The following is a 19,447-nucleotide window of genomic DNA, read 5'->3' as shown; positions in this document are numbered from 1 at the left end:
CTAAAATTTTTTTCATAAACATTAGTTATTTATTTTTGGATGACCTGAATGCATTGCATGGGCTGCAGAATTGAGTTGACATCTTTCTGAAAGTTGCCAAATTTCAGCGTTTCAAAGCTGGTAATAATTTGGGGTTGTGATAGCTTTAAATTCTCCTTGTGTGCTGCAGCTGAACTCTGAGCTAGCTGGGCATGACTCAGTGTGCAGGGACAGGAAAAATCAGAGAGCACAAAGAGGAGGCCTCGATTTCCCCTGAGATCCAGCTCCCTTTGCCCCCTGCTCCTTTGGGGTGGGAAGTTTTTGGGGTGTGAGCTTTTCAGGAGCCAATCCTAATTCAGATATTGGGCTTCAGGATCCAGGAGGAAACTCCACTGGGTCTGGAATTTATCAGGAGTCCCCTGAATCTGGGTGCCTGTGGCTGAAGTGGCTAAAATCCTGAAAAACCCTGTGAAAACCCCCAATCTGATGTTTTTTTAATGACCCAGTGGGACCAGAGGCAGAAAAGATGACTCTGACAAAAGCCTAGGAGATCATCAGATGTTATTTTTATATAAGTCAATTCAAGAGGAAGGAAAATTCCCATTGAAGGCAAGAGAGATTTTTCATGAATGAGAACTTCAGGATATGGGCAGTGTTTTTTGGGTGTTGACAGTTTGCTTTACTTTCTCAGTAAAAACCTCTTACAGAGGAAAATGCTGCTTCTGTTCCAAGAAACTTATCTACATCAGGAAAAAAAGGAAATAAGAGGCAAAAGCTTAAACATCCAGCTATTATGGTATATTTCAAGCTGTTAAAATGCTCTTAAATATAGATCTGCTCCAGACCAATTTGGTTTTGTACCAAAAAGTCAGTTTTGTGCAGTGAGGAGCTGCAGAGGGATGTGCCTTGCAGGAAAAAGGAAAATGCCAGGAGACCACCATGGTTCCCTGCTATTTCTAACATTTGTTTATTCACATTTCCTTTATATTTTCACTCATTGTTATACAGCTGCTTCAATTGCTTTGAAAGCTGTTCTAAAAAATGTTCACAGCAACTGGGAAAGGCCAATAACCCCAAAGTTCTGAGAGCAAGCAGTATCACTCTGTGTAAATTGATATTCTACACTGTCTCAGGGGAAAATACTTTATTTGTTTGTTTACTTACTTATTTGGATGCCTCTTTCATGTCCCTAGCAATAATTACAATATTTTTACCTGGTCCTCACATATGAAATTGCCACCTGCATGTCTTTACATTTTATTCTCTTCGAATAAATGCATTTTGCTTTTAAATGCACATTTTAAAATCTCAATGAAAAACCAGGCAAAGATCTGGCTGAGTGAACACATGGGCTCCTTCTTTTTTCTTTTGCTGAGGCAGATGTGACTCAGCACTTTGAGGTTTGTCTTCTGAGACTGTCACATGTATTGGAGTCACCAGGAGTTTGTCAGAACAAAGAAATGCTTTGTAATCAGAGCAAGAACTGCAGATCATCACTGGAGGCGTTGAACCAGAGTGCAGGATTTGTGTGGCACTGAAATAGGAGCTACTTCTTGGTAATAGTCTGGGATAAAACTTCAAATTCTGCTCAGCTGAGAATGCAGCAAAATTATTGAACGTGGTGTTTACACCAGGAGCAGGGACTTGTGGCTTAAAATTTAAGGTAGAAAACACAGAGAAAACAGAAAAAGTGACTTTAGAAGCATCTCTGGTTTTAAATACCAGTTTGAATGCACATAGACTGGCAGAGTGTGGATCTTTACAGGGATACTCTGCCCTAACACTGCTGGATCCAAATATTCCTGTATCCCAACATTCCTGTATCCCAATATTCCTGTATCCCAAAATTTCTGTATCCCAACACTGCTGTATCCAAACATTCCTGCATCCAAACATTCCTGTATCCCAAAAGTCCTGTATACAGGAATTTTATACATTTTATACACTGCTGTAACCAACCACTGCAGAAGATAATACACAAAAATTCAAGTCCATCCATGCTGCAAAATTCCCTTTTGAGCTTTCTCTTTGTTTGACAACAGCCTGCTTGAGTGAGTTTGTCCAGCTCACAAATGTGAATCGTCCCAATAAGGTCTGCAGTATTATCTTTCCTGCCCAAACTGAGCCATACAGCTCATTCTCCTTAAAACTTCTTGTGGCAGAGTTAATTTCCAGCTCGGGTGGATGTGATGTTTTAAAGATGCTTCAGTTCTTTTTCATGTATAGTAGAGCACTCACTACTGACTGAGCATGAGTCTCAGTGGCAGAGAAGAAAAAAATCTCCTAAAAAAAAGCTTTCCAAATCTCATTTAACCAAAGTGTGTCTTTTGAAGTCACCACAGCTGGAAGGATGTTGTAATGAGGGTTTGCTGCTGCTGCTGCTGGCTAAAAGCATTTCTGTTGTACAAACCAGGTGAAACCCCATGCTCACACAGAGTCTCTCTGTCTGACCAGCATTAAATTCAGAATACAAGACTTTGTTTGCCATTGACTTTGTTTTCCAGCACCAACAGTATGAGCAGCTCTGCAGAAATGAGTTCAGAGAAACATTTGGAATAGCTGAGGCAGAGAGAGGCTGCACTGAGCAGCTCGGGAACAGTAAAATCCACTGTGGGAGTATTTTCCATCTGTTGCTATTACAGTTAATTTGTCAGCTCCTTATTGCTGTGATTTGGGCTTTTTGCCTTTTGAGATAACATGCAAAAGCAGCTGTTTGGTTATCAAAAGGCTAAAGAGTTTTATAGGATTTGTGGCAAATTCCAAACACTTCCCAAGGAAAAGCTTTCCATGTGTGATGTTCCAGCTGGAATTATCTTTCCCTTTCCCTGCTCCTCTCCTGTTGGAGCTGCACAAGAGCCAACCCCTCTGGAGCCAGCAGAGCTAGCATAATTTCACCAGGTAATCACAGATTCACTGCCATTTGGAGCCCCTGGCTGGGATCATTTTGGGTTTCACAAAGTGGTTTTGTGTCGGAGAGGTTTGTACACAGGATTTCGTGAAGGGATTTAAGCGTTGCAGGATTCCTGCAGCAAGGCAAGTCCTCGAGGTGCTCTGCTGTTGAAATCCTGTTCTCAGTGAAATCACCCTGCTATATTCAAATAGTTCTTACAGAAACACAATTTTGCAAGGGTGTAGCTCTTACAGAAACGTCTGAGACAGCTGAGAAATAGGACCCAGTTTTATATCACACAAGATATTTTAATCCCACAGAAGGCACCCAGTTCAATAGATATCATATCTGGCTGTAAATTCCATGATAAAAGATTTCTTTAATTGGCAACAAAGCTTAATTGTTTTCAAAACATAAACTCTTTTTTTTTTTTTTCCAAGCAGCTATCACGCTTTTTGGAAAAAAAAAAAAGCTCTACAAAAAGGGAGGTCTTTGTTGAAATGAAAGGATTTTCCTAGAAAGGACTGATTTATATTTACATGGATTTATATGTCTCTACAGATTTGTTTCAGAGTTTTGCTACAGTTACTTGATTCAAATTCATTAGTTCTTTACAAGTCTCTGTTTACAAATTATTCTGGGGAAAAAAAGAGACATGCTGATAAATCTGGCTCAACCCAGTTAATTATTGTATGTGAATCACTGTCCTCCTGCAATCTAAAACCTGAGATTGGTTACATCATTCCTATGTCCTCTGGTGGAAACCAAGCACTGCTGAGGACAGGGCTCTGCTGAACACAAGTTCCCTTTTTGCAGTTAGGAGTGAATTTTGAGGGGCCTTTTTCTCATCTGCCACATTTCATTATACCAAAACCCACAAAATACTGGCATGTTCTGAGTAGTGCCCTGAGAGGCTTGCACCATTTCTCCTCTCCCATCAAAACCAACCAGTACTACCCCAGCGAAGTGTTTTCCTTCCTGAATCAATGCAGAGCCCTCGGGGATCACCGTGCCCAAGGTTTGCACAAGGAAATTTCTGGGAGGAATTCTTGTTGGGAGCAGAATCAGTGGGACAAATTCTACTGTGACCCCTTATTTTTCCTGAGTGAAACCCGGTGCCAGGAGGAACTGGAGGTGGATTTAAATGCAGATATACCTCAGAGTGCCCTCCCAGCAGCAGGGCTGCTTTTAGAACAATAGCACGAGTTTGTGTGTGATTGCTGAAATGAAATTTAATAACAAAATCCTCAGTGCTGCTCTGCGGAGGAGCCGAATCCAGAGCATTCAGCACATTCCTGCCATGGATGTGTGCAGCTCCACCTTGGGCCAAAATACACACAATCAGTAGGGCAAGATTTTATTTGTGCAACATCACTGCCTTGGGAGTGTTGGCCAAAGGAACAGAGCTTCAATGTGTCTGGAATACATCTGAAGGTGTCTAAGTGAAATAAATCCTGGTAGGCAGCACTAATTCCCAAAACAGAGCAGTGACATCACCTCAGGAGCAGAGAACACACTGACTGGCTGCAGAAAAGCTGAAATTCAGAGTTTTTTTCAGTGAAGTGTTGAATGTGGGCAGTCTGATACCTGGGATTTCAGGTTCATGCTTTGTTCAAAGCGTGATGTGTGAAGATACAGCTGAGGAAAGCTGAAAAAGCCCACAATGCCTGGCTGTTTTATTTTTTTTTAGGAGACCATAATTTTCCTGAAAAATGCATTTCCCCCTCCTTTTAAAGGCAAAAAAACCCTTGCATGAATGGGAGGACAACGAAAAGCACCACAACCCTGTAAGGCCAATACCATCTATCTTTTGGAATTGCTCTGGAGTCAAAGCTGTTTGTGGTCAATTAGCAAGCCACACAATCTAATTGAAGGTTTAAAAACCAAAAAAATCTCCTGCACAATTTTAGCTCCTGGCAGTGAAATTCCACCCTTCCTGTTTTCCTAAAGATAGCCCTGATTTTGTTTTCTGTCTAAATGAACTGATGACTCAGCAGGAATTTCCAGTTCCATCTCTAATATTGGGGCATTTCCATTTTCAGTTTCTGTCTGGAACTGAATAAAGGGTGAACAACAAAAAGAGATTTGAAAATTACTAAAAAAGCTCTGTGTAAATGCACTCACTCCCAGCCTGCAGCCCCGAGCAAAGTGAGTGCACTTTGCTGTTTGGGCAGGAGTTAAAGGTGTCAATTCCATCAAATCCCATATAAATTCTCTAAAATCCCACATAAATAAGAGAGCACTTACCTCCACTTAGGATAATGACAGCTATAAATATTGCCAGGTCACTGTCATCTAATTCCAGTGCATTGAACTTCACAGCAAACTCAAACTTGGGCTCCATAAAGTCACAAAAAGGTTTCCTCAGGCTCTTCAGGAACTCCCGCGTCATGAACCCTTGTCCGTCGGATATGAGAACCCCATCCTTGTTCATTAGAGAGGCCAGCAGGGTGTAGATGATCTCGTGGACCCCGTACTTCAGCAGAGTCACTTGGTCGTTGAGGTCGAGGTTGACAAAGCCCGGGATGTTCTTGGCGAACTCGGTGATCTCCTGCACGGCCTCCACGGAGCGGAACTGGCAGCGCTGGAAGATGCGGATGGCCACCTCCTTGTTCTCCTCCTGCAGGGGGGACACGTGCTTGCACTTGATCTGGTCTTCTCCCATCATCAAAGAGTTCATGTCATAAATAACGAAGGGCTGGAAACAAAGGGAAATTCCAGTTACTCCCAAACGTCCTCCCCGAGAGCGTCGGACTCCTGAGGAAGCCCAAGAGAACTCAACAGCAACCCCTCAGACATCTCTGAGGAACCTGTCAAGGGTTTCCAAAGAGTTAAATTGTCCTGAGGAACCCATCAAGGGCTCCCTAGATTGTTAAATTGTCCTGAGGAACCTGTCAAATGTTCCCCAAATAGTTAAATTGTTCTGAGGAGCCTGTCAAATGTTCCCCAAAGAGTTAAATTGTCCTGAGGAACCTATCAAGGGTTCCCAAAGAGTTGAATAATTGTTCTGAGGAACCTATCAAGGGCTCCCCAAATAGTTAAATTATTCTCCTGAGGAACCTGTCAAATGTTCCCCAAATAGTTAAATTGTCCTGAGGGATCTAAAGGGTTCCCCAAAGAGCTAAATTGTCCTGATAGTTAAATTATCCTGAGGAACCCATCAAGCACTCCCCAAAGAGTTAAATTGCCCTTAAAAACCTGTCAGGGGTTTCCAAATAGTTGAATTTTCCTAGAGGTACCTAAAGAGTTCCCCAAAGAGTTAAATTGTGCTGAGGAACCTAAAGGGTTCCCAAATAGTTAAATTCTCCTGAGGAACCTATCAAGGCCTCCCCAAATAGTTAAATTGTCCTGAGGAACCTGTCAAGGGCTCCCCAGAGTTAAATTGTCCTGAGGAACCCATCAAGCACTCCCCAAAGAGTTAAATTATCCTGAACCAATAAAAACAAATATCCCCACAATGTTAAAATGATTTACAGAAAGGCCAAGTAAAGAGGGGAAGGAGCACTATTTTAAAGTACCCAGAGTTTTGCCTTTTCCTTTGCTGGTTTGCTTTTTGTTTTATGGAATGTTCTGTAATTCCAGAATCCAAAGTTTGGAATGTTGAACAAAAGGTTTAAATGATACTACTTTTACCTGAATTATAACAGCTTTTATAAAACAGAATCTAATGAGTAGAAAGGAACTTTCTTTTTTGTTTTTTTGTAGAAAGACAGAGAATATTCTCATTTTGATTCCTTTATTTACTTTCATGTCCCTTTCATGTTCTATCCTAGGAAACATTGCAAATAATATCAACTTTATGGTATTGATTAACAGATAAATGTAGCCTTTTTGCTGTTAATTCCTGTAAAATAACAACATTAGGATATGTTTAAACCCACTCAGCTTGTCTTTGGGAAAGAAAAAACAAATACCATGCTACAAACCACAATTCGGAACACAAAAATGAGGCTGACTGTGAAATAAACTCAACTGGAACAAATCAATTTTGAAAGCAGCTTAGCAAAAGTAGTGCCAGAATACTTGTATTAGGATCTGGAAACAATCTCTTCCAGAATATGCAAAAGAAGCTCCTGGGTTTAAAGAAATGGTTATGTGAGGATTTCTCAAATTCATTTGAAGAATCTTCCCTTCAGAGGATTAATGGCTGAATAGTTCATTGCTGATTCAATCAGTGAACAAATCTCACTGATAGGAATAGGTGTGTTAACATACTTGATCAATTAATTAAAATACAGGGGATTATACTCCAACAATCAGACTAAAGAAATAATTTCCTAAATGGAGGGTCATTTATGATTGCAGATTGAAATAGGGATGCTCACTCTTATGGTTTTATGTTTACAGCTCCAGACCATGACATTCCAGGAGGGACAGTGTGAGGGATGAAATTATTTTCCCACTTGCACTGAGGATTTCAGTGTGAAACTGAAACAACAAACACTCTGCACTGAGAAAATCCAGGAGAGCAGGAGTTTTTTCAGGTAATGACATTTTGGCAGCAGCAAAGCCATTAAATACATATCTGCACATATGGATATGCACACATGTGGAATAGTGGAGCAACAGGATTGCAGCAGATGTTTTCAAAATGCATATTTTGGTTCTAGTGGCAATTTCTACCTGTTCTTCCTAGTGGGAGCACCAAGTACAAGAAAAAGGCATTATTAGTCCATGCCCACATGCTTTAGAAAGCTGATATTACACCATGAGACTATCCATGATAGATTAAAATTAAAAAAGAGTTCAAAACAGCCAAAGATTTTTTAATATAAAGATTCAGATGAACTTGAGAGTAGAATCTGATGTCAAATGAGCTCTGTATATCCCGGGAGATGATGAAGAACTCCTATGAGTTTTGAAACACTCACTTGTCTATCCAAACAGTTTAAATTAATTCAGATCATACAGCAACTAAAAAATAACATTAATTTAAACCATGCCTATAGTAAACAGTTTGATGCTCCACAGCACCAAATCCATTGATAAAACATGAAAGTTGTCACCATTAAATACTCAGGGTCACTCTTGCAGTGGTATCTTCAAGAAAGACTTGAAAACTGGCAGCACTGAAAAGCTGGATTCTGTCTACTGTTTTATTGCTGTTTCTAATGTGCCAAAGTTTAAAAACTCCCAAGAAGAAAGGAGAATTAATTGATGCAATTATACATTTACTGGGTGCGAATAGCAGTGGTGGAACTTTCAGGCATGAGTAGGTCACACATCAGTTTCTGCAGAATAAATGAACTTAGCTAAATCAGACTTTATGCTGAAGAGTTACTCACATTGTAAGTGCCCACCACATCTTTTATGTGAGGGGTCAACCAATTTCTGGACAACATTAAAATTATTATTTTGTCTTTAATGAATGGAAGAAATACCTTTCTGGAGCCTGAAATACCTCTAAGTTACTGAAATTCTTAAGGAAAATAAAATGCACTGTTGTAATCCTGACAACAAAATTTCTGCCAATGATTCTAGAAAATAAATCAAGCTAAGAGTTATAAGCTGTGGAAAACTGTTTTGTTGTTTAGGTATTAAAATACTGTTACCAACAGGATCAGATATTATTTATGCTCCTCTCACTGCTACAGAAGATTATTCTGCATTGCAAATGAAGTTTCCAAGGCAATCCACAAACTCACTTATCACTAGTCCTTACTTTTCCAAGATTTTCCTGTCCATTCTCCTAAAATTCCAACTGCACCAACTCAGGGCACTGCTGTGACCTGAGATAACCCAGAGAAAACAGGAATTCATCAGAGCTTCATAAGAACGAGCATCACATAAGAATGTGCTGGGGCTGGAACCATTTGCCACTTAGGAAAAGGAATATTCCTCAGGGAACAGCAATTCCTGACAGCTGGAGAGACACCTTAAACAGATAGTGTGGGAGATAACCTCTGGGCAAGGAGAGGGAAAACGGGAAGAGAGGATCAGGGAATACAAAAAGGTTAAGGTGACCTTCAAATTCTTGTCCCGGTTTCAAGTATTTTATTAGGTGAACTTGGAGTTTTTTCAAATAATGTTTACTTATCCTATCTAAAAACATTTCCTGTGTTTCAGAGACAGCTTGAAATGTGTAACTGCCAACAGCAAAGTGGGGTTTTTTTGGGTTTTTTTTAGGTTCAGTGTTTTGTAGTTTTTTTTTTTTAAGAGCTGCGTTGTCAGCTCTGCGAACCATTTACTCAGAAAAAAAGGAAGAAACAGAAAGAAGAGGGAACTGACTGATTTGTCTGTCGTCTTTCCTGTCAGGATGGCCCTCGCCTTGGCTTTGGTCAGAGGGAAGGACTTGATGTAGGAGTCGTAGAGGTGCTTGGCCAGCGCGCGCAGGTCGGCGGACTCGGGGTTCAGCTGCTCGATGTCGCTGGAGATCTCTGCCAGCAGCTTCTCCTTCTCCGCCTGGGGCATCCGCCCGAACCTGATGGCTGAGAACACCACAAGAGTTACAAAACCCCACATTTCAGGGGCCTTTCTGCCACCTTTCTGCACCTGCCGCTGCTCCTCAAGAAGCACATTTGAGTTTTCGTTGCCTTTCGGCGCGGGCGCCTCAGCGGGGTTAGGCAAGCAAGGAACGAGGGCTTTCTGCATTTAGTCAAAACAGCTGGAGAGCTTTAAAGAAATGTAAACAAACAAATCTCACCGAGGAAATCATCTCTGTGCCCATTATCATACCTTGCTTAGAAATGCAAACCCCCTGGTTCTACCTCCAATCTACATAAAATGCAGAGAATATTTAAGGTATTAAAGTTCTGCTGGCTCAGGGTGGGAACCACCATTGAGCCTTGTATTGTTCTGGGCAAATCACCACATGGATCTGAGATTCTTCATTTGCTTAGAAACAAAACCCTCACATGCCTTGCAGGAAGGAATTCCTGAATAGTTCAGCAGAATTTAACGGTAGTGAGTGCTATAAAATATTAACATCAGAATGAAGGGATGGGGAAGGAGGTTGTACAGGGAATAAAAAGCTGGAAAAGGCTGAGTTGTTCATGGCACCTCTACGTAAGTGCAGTATTGAAAAACCAGGAAATGGTTCTACCTCATCAGATGAGCTCAAAATTGCTCAGATCTCCTCTGCACCTCCTCCTTTTCCATCCTGTACCTCCTAAAAAAGACTATTTATCCATGTGGGGACTGACTGGGGGTTGTTTCAAATGAGCCATCAAAATCAAGACTGATTTATCACATGATATTTCGGTAAACAGAATTTATTTTGTTTTATGAAAACAAAACAGAACAAAAGAGCATCCAAACAAGAAACGGAAGGAAGAAATCAAGGTCTGCATTTTGGCCCTAGGAGGAAATAGAAGTATTGTGAATATTTTTTCAGTGATTAGTGTGTTCCTTGGATAAAGGAAAAGAGCTGGTAGGATCATATAGAGATGATTTTACTGGGGATGTTTATTTTGGAAACAGGCAAACACTTTTCTGTCAGTTTGCTGCAATGTGTTGATGGGCAAACAGGACATTTTATTCCAAGAATGAATAATTATGTCAAAACACATCCCCCCCTCTCCATTTTTCCTATATTATATTTACTGATCAGTTGTCTTATTTAATGGCTGTCGAAACAAAGTTGTTTATTTTTATGACTGAACTCCTCTTTCAGCAATCTCAGTCTGGGAGTGAGATGTGCTGGATATTTCAGAATTACTTGGATGTCCCTGATATTAAGTTATTAAATATCCTTGATATTAAATAACTTATTGAAACACCAGCAGGAAATGATTCTGTTGTGGGCTAACTCCTGAGAGCTGAGGTTTGCAAAAGCAGATTCACAATCTGGAATCCCACTGGCAGAAGGCTCCATTCCATCAAAAGAAAAGATGATCAGGACTCAATTGTATTTTAAATACAACATTTCATTATAAAGTGTATTTTAAATATAAAAATTCATTAACAAGGAGGGTTGTGATTCAAGAATTCCTATCTTACAATTTCATAGACATAGGATTTATTTTTCCATAGAATAAATTATTCTAAATGTATTTGGAATATATTTTTTGTGAGATATCAGATGCAGCATATTCTGTTCAATGTTTATTAGCATTGCAGGCAAAATCTGGAGCAAAATCAGTTTTGTGGGACTAGCCTAGAAGTTTCCTTCTGTAAAAATCCTTGTCACTGTCATTTTCAAGAGGCTGAGACAAAAACCAGGGAGAGCTCAGGCAGTGAGAGGTTGATGGGAGGAATTGGGAAGGGGGGATTTTGGATGGGAGGAGAAGGAGGGGCTGATGATGATGCCGGTTCCAATGGTCAGGCTGGAAAAGGAGAGCCTGGGGAGGGATCAGCAGGGCTGGGAAAAGCCTGGGAGGGCTCTGGAAGCCCAGCTGGCTGAGGGGGTTCAGGTGGCAGCTTCTCTCCCAGCAATCCCACACTCTGCAGGTCTGGGCAGGAGCCTGCAGCTGGAGCCTGGATTTCTCTCTTTCCTTGGGCAGTTCCTGCTTTTCCTTGAATTCCAGCATTCCCCAAATGTCAGGAGCAGAAAGCCAACAGTGAACACAGTCCCTTGTGCTGCATTCTGTTCTTTCTGTGGAAGAACTACAATATTTATCCTCACCCCAGGTTTTACCTCTTGGAGAAGTTAAATGTAAAAAAGATGGTTGTTTATAGACTGTTCTGTAGGGCACTGCTCTTCTGATTGTCTGGATTATTTCTGGGCATAAAGGAGACCCCAAATAGCCCATCAGTGCAGTTTGTTACACTAGAAATCAGGAGGTAAAGCCAGGCTGGATACCTGTCTGATTTCAGTGGAGATGTGCCCAGATTGAGCAATCCCCTGCTCCCAGAACTGATGACAAAGACATTGCCATGTGTTCTTTTTATCCCATTGCAGTAGCTGAGTTCATACCAGCAGCACTTTAGCAGAAGAGAACAAAATAAATGACATTTCAAAACAAAAAGAACCGAGCTTCTGCTCAGTGGCACTTGAGAACCCAGCCTGCACCACTCAGGGTTAAACCCTGAGCAGCACTGTGGCTAGAGAAGGAAAGGAAAACAATATTCCAAGCATGAGAACACCACTGTCTTTTTTAACCTTTAGCCAAGTGGTATGGAGCATTTCTACGTGAAAAAATGTGGCTGTAGCTGCTGAGTGTCTCCTTGCAGTCCCCCTTTTGTCCTGATCATTTTGCAATAATACATCCACACAGGACTGGAGCCCTCAGGCACAAATAGCCCACATTCTGCCTCAAAGCATTTAAAATTCTGCTAATTTCCCTAAACAAGTGCCTGAAGTGGAATCTGGAGATGCAACATTAAAATGTGTCTCAGTGTCATTGGTGAAACCCCCTGGTTCCACCTCCAGTCTACATGAAATGTAAAGAATATTTAAGATATCAAAGTTCTGTTGGCTGAGGGTGGGAACACGGGTAGGAACACATCCAGTGTTGCATTTCTTTGTTTCTGGGTCCTTAAAAGTGAAATTCAGCTATTTTTGATAAATTAGTTTATAAATTATGAAGGAATGAGAGTGTTCTGTGCAAGGCAATGTACCCAGAGTGGACAAAATAAAAAAGGCAAGTGTAGAAGGCAATGTTTGAATAGAAACACTGAGTCCTTGTTGGGAGAACTCCTGGTTGGAGCAAAGGAAAATGTTCCTTGGAGCCCTGGAGAAAATGGCTTTGCCCTTTTTCTGCCTCTCTTGAATCCTAGAACCTTTTGGTGCCACAGCTTCTGCCTGGGAAGTGGCTAAAGAGGGAAAAATGCAGATGAAATGTGAATTTTAAAGTTGTTCTAGATGTTGTGAGGCAGAGAGAATGGTCTGGGCCATCCCTTCCTGATGGAACTGCCCATGGATCCCATGGACACAAATGGGAGCTGTGCTGCCAGGCCAGGAGAGAATTTGGCATGCACCTTGAAAATAATAATAAAAAATCTTCCTGAATTACTATAAAAATACCCACAGTAGCATTTCAAAATTAGATTTATTTTTAAGGGTTACTGTTGCATCCCAGGAATTTGAAAACCATATTTTCTATTAGCAAAACATTTCCCAGACCAATTTACATTCAGTGCATGTATTAACTTTGCAAACCACAATCCAGCTTTCCTCTTGGGGACAGCACACTCATTTTTTATATTGAAAATAATGAAAGTTCTAAAAAAACCACAGAGAAATTATTTTCCCAGTCATGTTTGCAATTCTTTACCCCTAGAATTACATAAGTCTCTATGTTATGACATTTAATTCCTGTTTTTACTCAGCTTTGCCAAAGCAAGGCAACAAAGAATCTTCATTATGTCCTTCTGCCCAAACATTCATAAGTATTTCCACATGAATTGCTCTGGTAATTTTAAAGTTCAGAGGGATTTTCTCCTAGAGCAGGATTGTGATATTCATCTTGCCATTACTTATGGTAAAGAAGGCAACCACAGATGGGGTGCCCTAGGAAGGAGGAGGATGGGATTTTTAAAACTGAACAATTCATGAAAATAAATGTTTTCTTTTCAAGTTTGTTGTGTTTCAGTATGAGAAGTGCTAACCCAGTGATGCCAACAGCCCTTGGTGAGTTGTGCAGCAAATTCAAGTTGTTCTTATTCATAAGGCTTCAGATTCTCTAAACCATATTTCATAATTAAGTTTTTGGCTTCCAGGAAAGGCATCTTGAGCTCCAGCAAGAAAAAGGGTCTGGTCAGAAAATGAGACAGTGAAGTGAAAAACAGCAATTACACAAGGGATATATTCAGGAGGAACTTTCAATGGGCAGGAATGATGGAGAGTAAAACCATGTTTTTTGATGGAGAGTAAAATCATATTACATATGTATTAAAGCAAGAAAAGCAACTGTTCACCTATCTGATTTTGATGTGAAAGCAATTCTAAATCATAGAGAGGTTCCTAAATCAGGGCAATTTCTCTGTCCCACATGTCTAAATTGAAGGTGTGGGCATTCCAGCAGCACTTCCAGCAGCTGTGCTGATGTCCCACGTCCTTTTCCAGATGAAGCCCTGCTGGTTCAAAGTGCCCTGCACTCACCATTGTGTGACATCCCAACAGCCAGGCACTTCTGGAACCTGCAGTACTGACATTTGTTCCTGCTCTTCTTGTGGATGCGGCAGTTCAGGTCGCACCTGTCGTAAATCAGCTTCAACCGGATGGTCCTTCGGAAAAAGCCCTGCAGGGAGCAGGGGAAACAGGGATGAGGTGGAACCAGGGAGCTTCCAGCGCATCCTGGCCCTGCTCCCCCCATGCAGAGCACCTGAGAGATGGCTTTCCAAAGGAAGCACAGCTCCTGTCACCATCCTCTCTGCTCCTGTTCATCCTCTGACCTGGTGTTTCCAACCCCATTCAAAAGAGGGATAAAATTCCCAGAAAGCTGGAGAAGCTTTAGGGAGTCAGTGGGGTTTGAAGGACATTAGGGATGGAATTTAAGGGCACAAAGGAAGTAAAGCTCTGTTTGTTCTACTGCTCATGGGACAATTATCCCAAATCAAACACGACATTTAAAAAATTTAAAGTTCACTACCAATGTAGAAAATTTGTTGTAAAAGACGACAACCCAAAAATTCTGCCAACAGCAGTTCAATTTCTGGTAAATTAAAATGGTTCTTAGTTCTCTTTCTTTAGTTTAAAGATGTTGTTTTGGATCACTTATAATTAATTAATAAAGTTTATCCAGAGTTGTCTCCCATTTTTCCCTCATAAAAATTATTTTTTCCTCACAGGGAATAATAACAGTAAAAGCATGATGCCAACGTTTATTTATATAATTAACTGCAATTTAAGTAATGTACTTTGTACTTATTGCTTTATGTGTGTTCCTTATTCACTGCTAAGAATTTTATTTAAGCTCTGGATGGGTTCTTTTAGTTATTTTCCTCAAGATACTGAAAATGGAGAAGATGGAGATTTCACATTAAAATCTAATGTTTTTCTTTGAATTCAATGAAATATTAATAATTTAATTCTCTGACATTTCTTCTCTCATTCCTGAGAACTGAAATTTTTATACCGTTCATTTGTCCTTTATAAGTTATAAACACTAAATATCACTGACATAAAAATCAGTGGGGTTTTAAAACAGCAAGCACATTCCTCAAAACCATCAGATTTCTCTGTAGTCAATTAAATGTAAGTGTAAAATGGGTTAAAAACCTCAAATTAACCCATTTGAGTTTCTGAATAACAGAACCTCAAATTAATCAGAATAGCAGAGCCTGAATTTTGTTCAAAGCTTTGGAGTTGGGCATGAGTTTGGTGCATTCTAAGAATTCAGATTTTCTGCACATGACGCCCAAGACAGCAGGAATGAAATACACTTGCATGACTGAAAGAAGGGGAAAAAACACACAAAAAATTTGAATAGATCAATACCATCAACAAGCTTTTAAAAAACAAGCAAGGTTTTAAAAAACAAAGTTTTTAAAAAAGCAAGGTTTAAAAAAATTCCTGCTTATTAACCCATAAATTATACGCAGGAAAACTGACGCAAAGACCTAAAACTTTTTTTTTTTTTATATACAGCACAAAGGCGTGATTTTACCAAGTGATGATTGAGATCAAAACAGTATGAAATGCTAATCCAGGTGCTTTTTTGGAGCTCACCTTGCAGCCCTCGCAGGCGTGCACGCCGTAGTGGAAGCCGGAGGCTTTGTCGCCGCACACGCGGCACTCGATGGCCATCAGCGAGTTGGACGCCTCCTCGTGAGCTTTGCTGTACAGCTGAACCTTCTCTGAGAAATAGGGTGGGGAAGGAGGCTCCAGCTTGATGGCACCTGTGCACAGGGGAGAGGGGAGTGGTGAACTCCAGCTGAATTTATGGAGGAGTGATGCCTTGGGAGGGCTGCCCTACAACAGGGGCTGGACAGAGTTACTGAATAAAGCAGGGATTTATCCAAGGATCTCCTCCATGGATGCCCCTTGGGCAGCACAAGAGCCCAGCCATAAAACCTGAGGCACCAGAAGCAGTGAGGAATAAGCACAAGGCATCCCAGGGATGCTGGGCTGGGATGGCCAGCTCTGCTCCACAGCACAGCCAGCAGCAGAGCAGGGCTGCAGAAGCAGCTGGAGCTGCATTGCAGCGGCTGCAGAAGCTGGAAGGGGCAGGTTCTGCTGGACACAGGGTGTTACAGATCCAGCTGTAGCTCGGTACTGTGCAAGGGTTTCAAGATGGATACTAAAAATTAATGTATGGAGAACTCAGGCTTGGTCTTTTCAACACCTTCCCTCAAGGTGTTGAAAACTCCTTCATGGAGAGGGGCTGGAGTGTCTAATCTAGTTTAAAACATATTCAAGTGTCCAACAGAGCTATATATTCAACAATATATTATTCAATATTAATAATATATTATCATATATAACAGTATTATATATTATTATATAATATATAGTAGATTATTGTATTATTATATTATTGAATAAATATTCTACAATATATAATATATATGCATATAGGATAAAATAATATTGGATATTTCCAGAAATTTAGCTCTCTCCTGGGGAAAACTGTTAAACTTTGGGTGCAGTTTAGAGATAAATTTTCTCTTCTGAAAGTTTCTAATTAAGAGAGCAATTTCTAATATTGAATGGTCTCAAACAAGTAAATATGATGTCTTTAAATCAATCATCACTGGTCATAGAAGAGAGCTGTGACATTTGAAAGTTACATTACATCAAGGGTGATGTAACAGAGTATTAAAGAAGGTGAATATTTTTATTTTTCCAGATTGGCTATACTTAACAAACTGGGAAGATTTATTCCTATATAAACTGGGAAGAAATTATCAAAGTAAAGATGAGGAAGAATTTATGCCATCTAAACTCTGCTGCACTCTTTAAAACTACTTGGCATTAAAGTGTTATGGATATTTCTAATTAAACAAAAGAAAAATAAATGACTGGTGGAAAAATGCCCATTCATTTATTACAGTAGTAGTGCAGAGACACACAGCTCCTGCTTACTGAACCACCCAAATTAAACACCACAATTTCCCCAGCAAGAATTCCCTGAAAGAGCTCTTGTACAGATCACTACAAATAAAAGTGAGGTCAGATCTAAGCAGAAGTGGATCTTCAAAAGATTTCCAGGCACAGCAACCTCATATTCCTACTCTGAGTAGGAATGAAGTGACAATTTATTTAGGAATAGGTCACTTCCTTTCTTAAAAGGAGGGTTTAGTGTAATTTTTCAGTGTAAATTGTAAAGAGCAGCATGTTTCACAGCAGGTAAATCATCCAGGAGCTGTGATGGAGCTGTAACAATGCTGTGCCTCAGATGCAGCCAATATTTCTACTCCATCCCTTCTGAGGCTGTTTGGAATTGAAAAGCTGCACATATTAATAATTCAAATTATGCTCTGTACCCTGGGCATTCTTCAACATTCAGGGAGTTAATTCTGCACTGTGTGCACTGAGCTCAAATGAAAAGCTGCACACAAGGTGCAGGAGTCTGAGACATCAGAGGGGTTCATGTGTCCACTAAAATGTAATTTTGGATACTTTATGGTACCTGTCCCAAACTCCAGCTGCTGCTCTGGCAGGGTGAAGGTCTGCTATGAGCGTTTTCCCTTTTCTGTCTGCCCTGCAAGAACATCTCTGCTGACACAGGAGATGTGAATTCTAAAGCCATTTGCTGCTAGCACACGTTCCAGGGAATGAAGGCAACATGGACACGAGGGAAACACTTCAGAAAAAGGCAGAGCTTACTTTGGCAGTCCTGGAGCTTGATATCATATTTATAATCCAGGCCTGACTGGTCAGCTCTGGCAAGGGGAAGATCTTCATAGTGTGGGGAGGAAATGCTGGAGAAGTCAACGGTGGTGAAGGGCTTGATGTCAAAGGAATGTGTGTGATCATCCATGGCTGACAGATCCACGGGGCTGATTCCAAAATTCAGGGGCCAAAACGGCATTTCTGTGTCAACCATTGTAATCCCTGCAAACACCAACAAGAAAATGACATTTTAGGATGTTTATCTCCAATCTGCTCAGCCCCAAGCTGAGCTCCAAGTGTCCCATGTTCACAGGCTTGAGATTAAACTATAACTGCATCTCTCCATAGCATGCATATCAATAAAATTAGTAGTCTTCCACAAATAAGTCTCATTTTTGCAAAGGCTAAGCACCATTCTTCCCAAGTGCCTGAAAATCTCAAGGGTTTTTATATTAAGAAAAAAACCCCAAAGTAGCTGGTATTAAATAGTGGTGGTTTTCCTCCAAATAACTAGAAATATTTGAAAACTGTGCTCGTTCGAGTTTGCCAGAAGTTTAATCCCAGTCTTGAACCCGAGGATCAAGGAAATGTAAGTTATGACTTTTCAAATTCCATATATATTTATGCAAACCTTGAAAGCAGAAAACAAATAAGAAACTTCTATCTGCAAAAATCTTCTGCAAGCTGAATGAATTTAGATTGAGATACAATATGTTTTTCCAAGTCCTCTTTTGACAAATAGCTGAACCAACATCCTTGATTTAGATACATTTCAACTATGAAAAAGTTTGTAAGTTACAGCAAGTGAACCGAAATCCTTGATTTAGACAGATTTCAACTATGAAGAAGTTTGTAAGTTACAGCAAGTGCAAAGGCTATTTTATAACCAGTGTCTGTGTTTAATTTTCCACTATTTATAAAAAGAACATTCTACCCTAAAAATAGAAGAGATGTTTCAGAACTAAAATAGCTTGGTCACTTTGGCTGTTTAATTTGGACTTTAAACCCAATCAAGTGAGTGGCCTTTAACCTCCAGATAACAGAAACTTTGATTTGATCTGCTTTGAATCAAAACTACTCTGTCACACAGCCAGAAGTGCTGTTGCAAAATAAAGATATTGGAGCAGAGGTGCTCCAGAGTTTGGAGCTCACCTGCTCTTGACAGGTACGTGAAGCTGTGCCTGCCCTCCCCATCAGCTCTGCTAAATGCCCGTGCCCAGAAATGGTTGTACTTTGCCTTCCCTCAGGAATGGCACCAGCGTTCCTCCCACTTTTAGGACTCCCAGCACAACCCTGCAGTTCTTCTGCCTTGACCTTGACAACAAAGGCTGCAAGGGATCTTCTAAATCCTTACATTTGAGAGGAGAGAGTCTCACTGCAGTGGGAACAAAGAAGTGCTGATGTAATCCCAGTGGATGGGATATCAGGGATGTTGTCCTTAGTGAAAGGAGGGAAACAACAGGGTTTCTAATTGCCACTTCAAAGTGGCAAATCCCTGGGGAAAATCCATGACAGCTTGTCAGAGCACCTTGGTGTTGTGTGTTATCTCCCAAATGGTCAAGTTTCAAGTGCAGGGCTCAAACCACGAGCTGTGCCCAGGCTGCCCAGGGAATGGTGACATTCCCAATGCTGCCAGAGCTCCAGGAGCCCCCAGGGATGTCCAGGGGGGGATTGTTGGGGTGGCTGGGCAGGAGCAGGAGCTCCACTGGATGATCCTTGGGGGTCCCTTCAGCTCAGGAGATTCTCTGATTTGATGACATTTTTCTGTGAGCACAAAGTGAAATCCCTGGCCATGAACACTGGGAAATGTCTTCCCAAAACAGATTTCCCAGTGAAACAGTAAACTAGGACAGACTCCTTCTTAAGAGCCCATTTCTTGTAATGGCCAGACTCCTCTTTAAAAAATACAGAAATCAAGAGAC

The 19,447-nt window shown here is 40.7% G+C and overlaps 1 protein-coding gene across 2 annotated transcripts in view; it reads right to left on the bottom strand.

Moving 5' to 3' along the window:
• The window catches only part of PPARG (peroxisome proliferator activated receptor gamma), a 54,136-nt gene that overhangs the window by 4,573 nt on the left and 30,116 nt on the right, over positions 1 to 19,447 (bottom strand). For both annotated transcript variants that reach the window (XM_039708471.1, XM_039708472.1), the window contains exons 2-6: positions 17,520 to 17,747; positions 15,420 to 15,589; positions 13,851 to 13,989; positions 9,098 to 9,297; positions 5,117 to 5,567 (exon numbers count right to left, since the gene is read on the bottom strand). In XM_039708471.1, the coding sequence (XP_039564405.1) occupies positions 5,117 to 5,567; positions 9,098 to 9,297; positions 13,851 to 13,989; positions 15,420 to 15,589; positions 17,520 to 17,739 (1,180 nt within the window). In that variant the 5' untranslated portion in view covers positions 17,740 to 17,747. The remainder of the gene's footprint in view (positions 1 to 5,116; positions 5,568 to 9,097; positions 9,298 to 13,850; positions 13,990 to 15,419; positions 15,590 to 17,519; positions 17,748 to 19,447) is intronic.

The sequence above is a fragment of the Passer montanus genome, unplaced genomic scaffold (genome assembly GCF_014805655.1).
Source record: "Passer montanus isolate IOZ18808 unplaced genomic scaffold, ASM1480565v1 scaffold202, whole genome shotgun sequence".
Taxonomy (NCBI): domain Eukaryota; kingdom Metazoa; phylum Chordata; class Aves; order Passeriformes; family Passeridae; genus Passer; species Passer montanus.
This window is presented reverse-complemented; position numbering and strand designations above follow the sequence as displayed.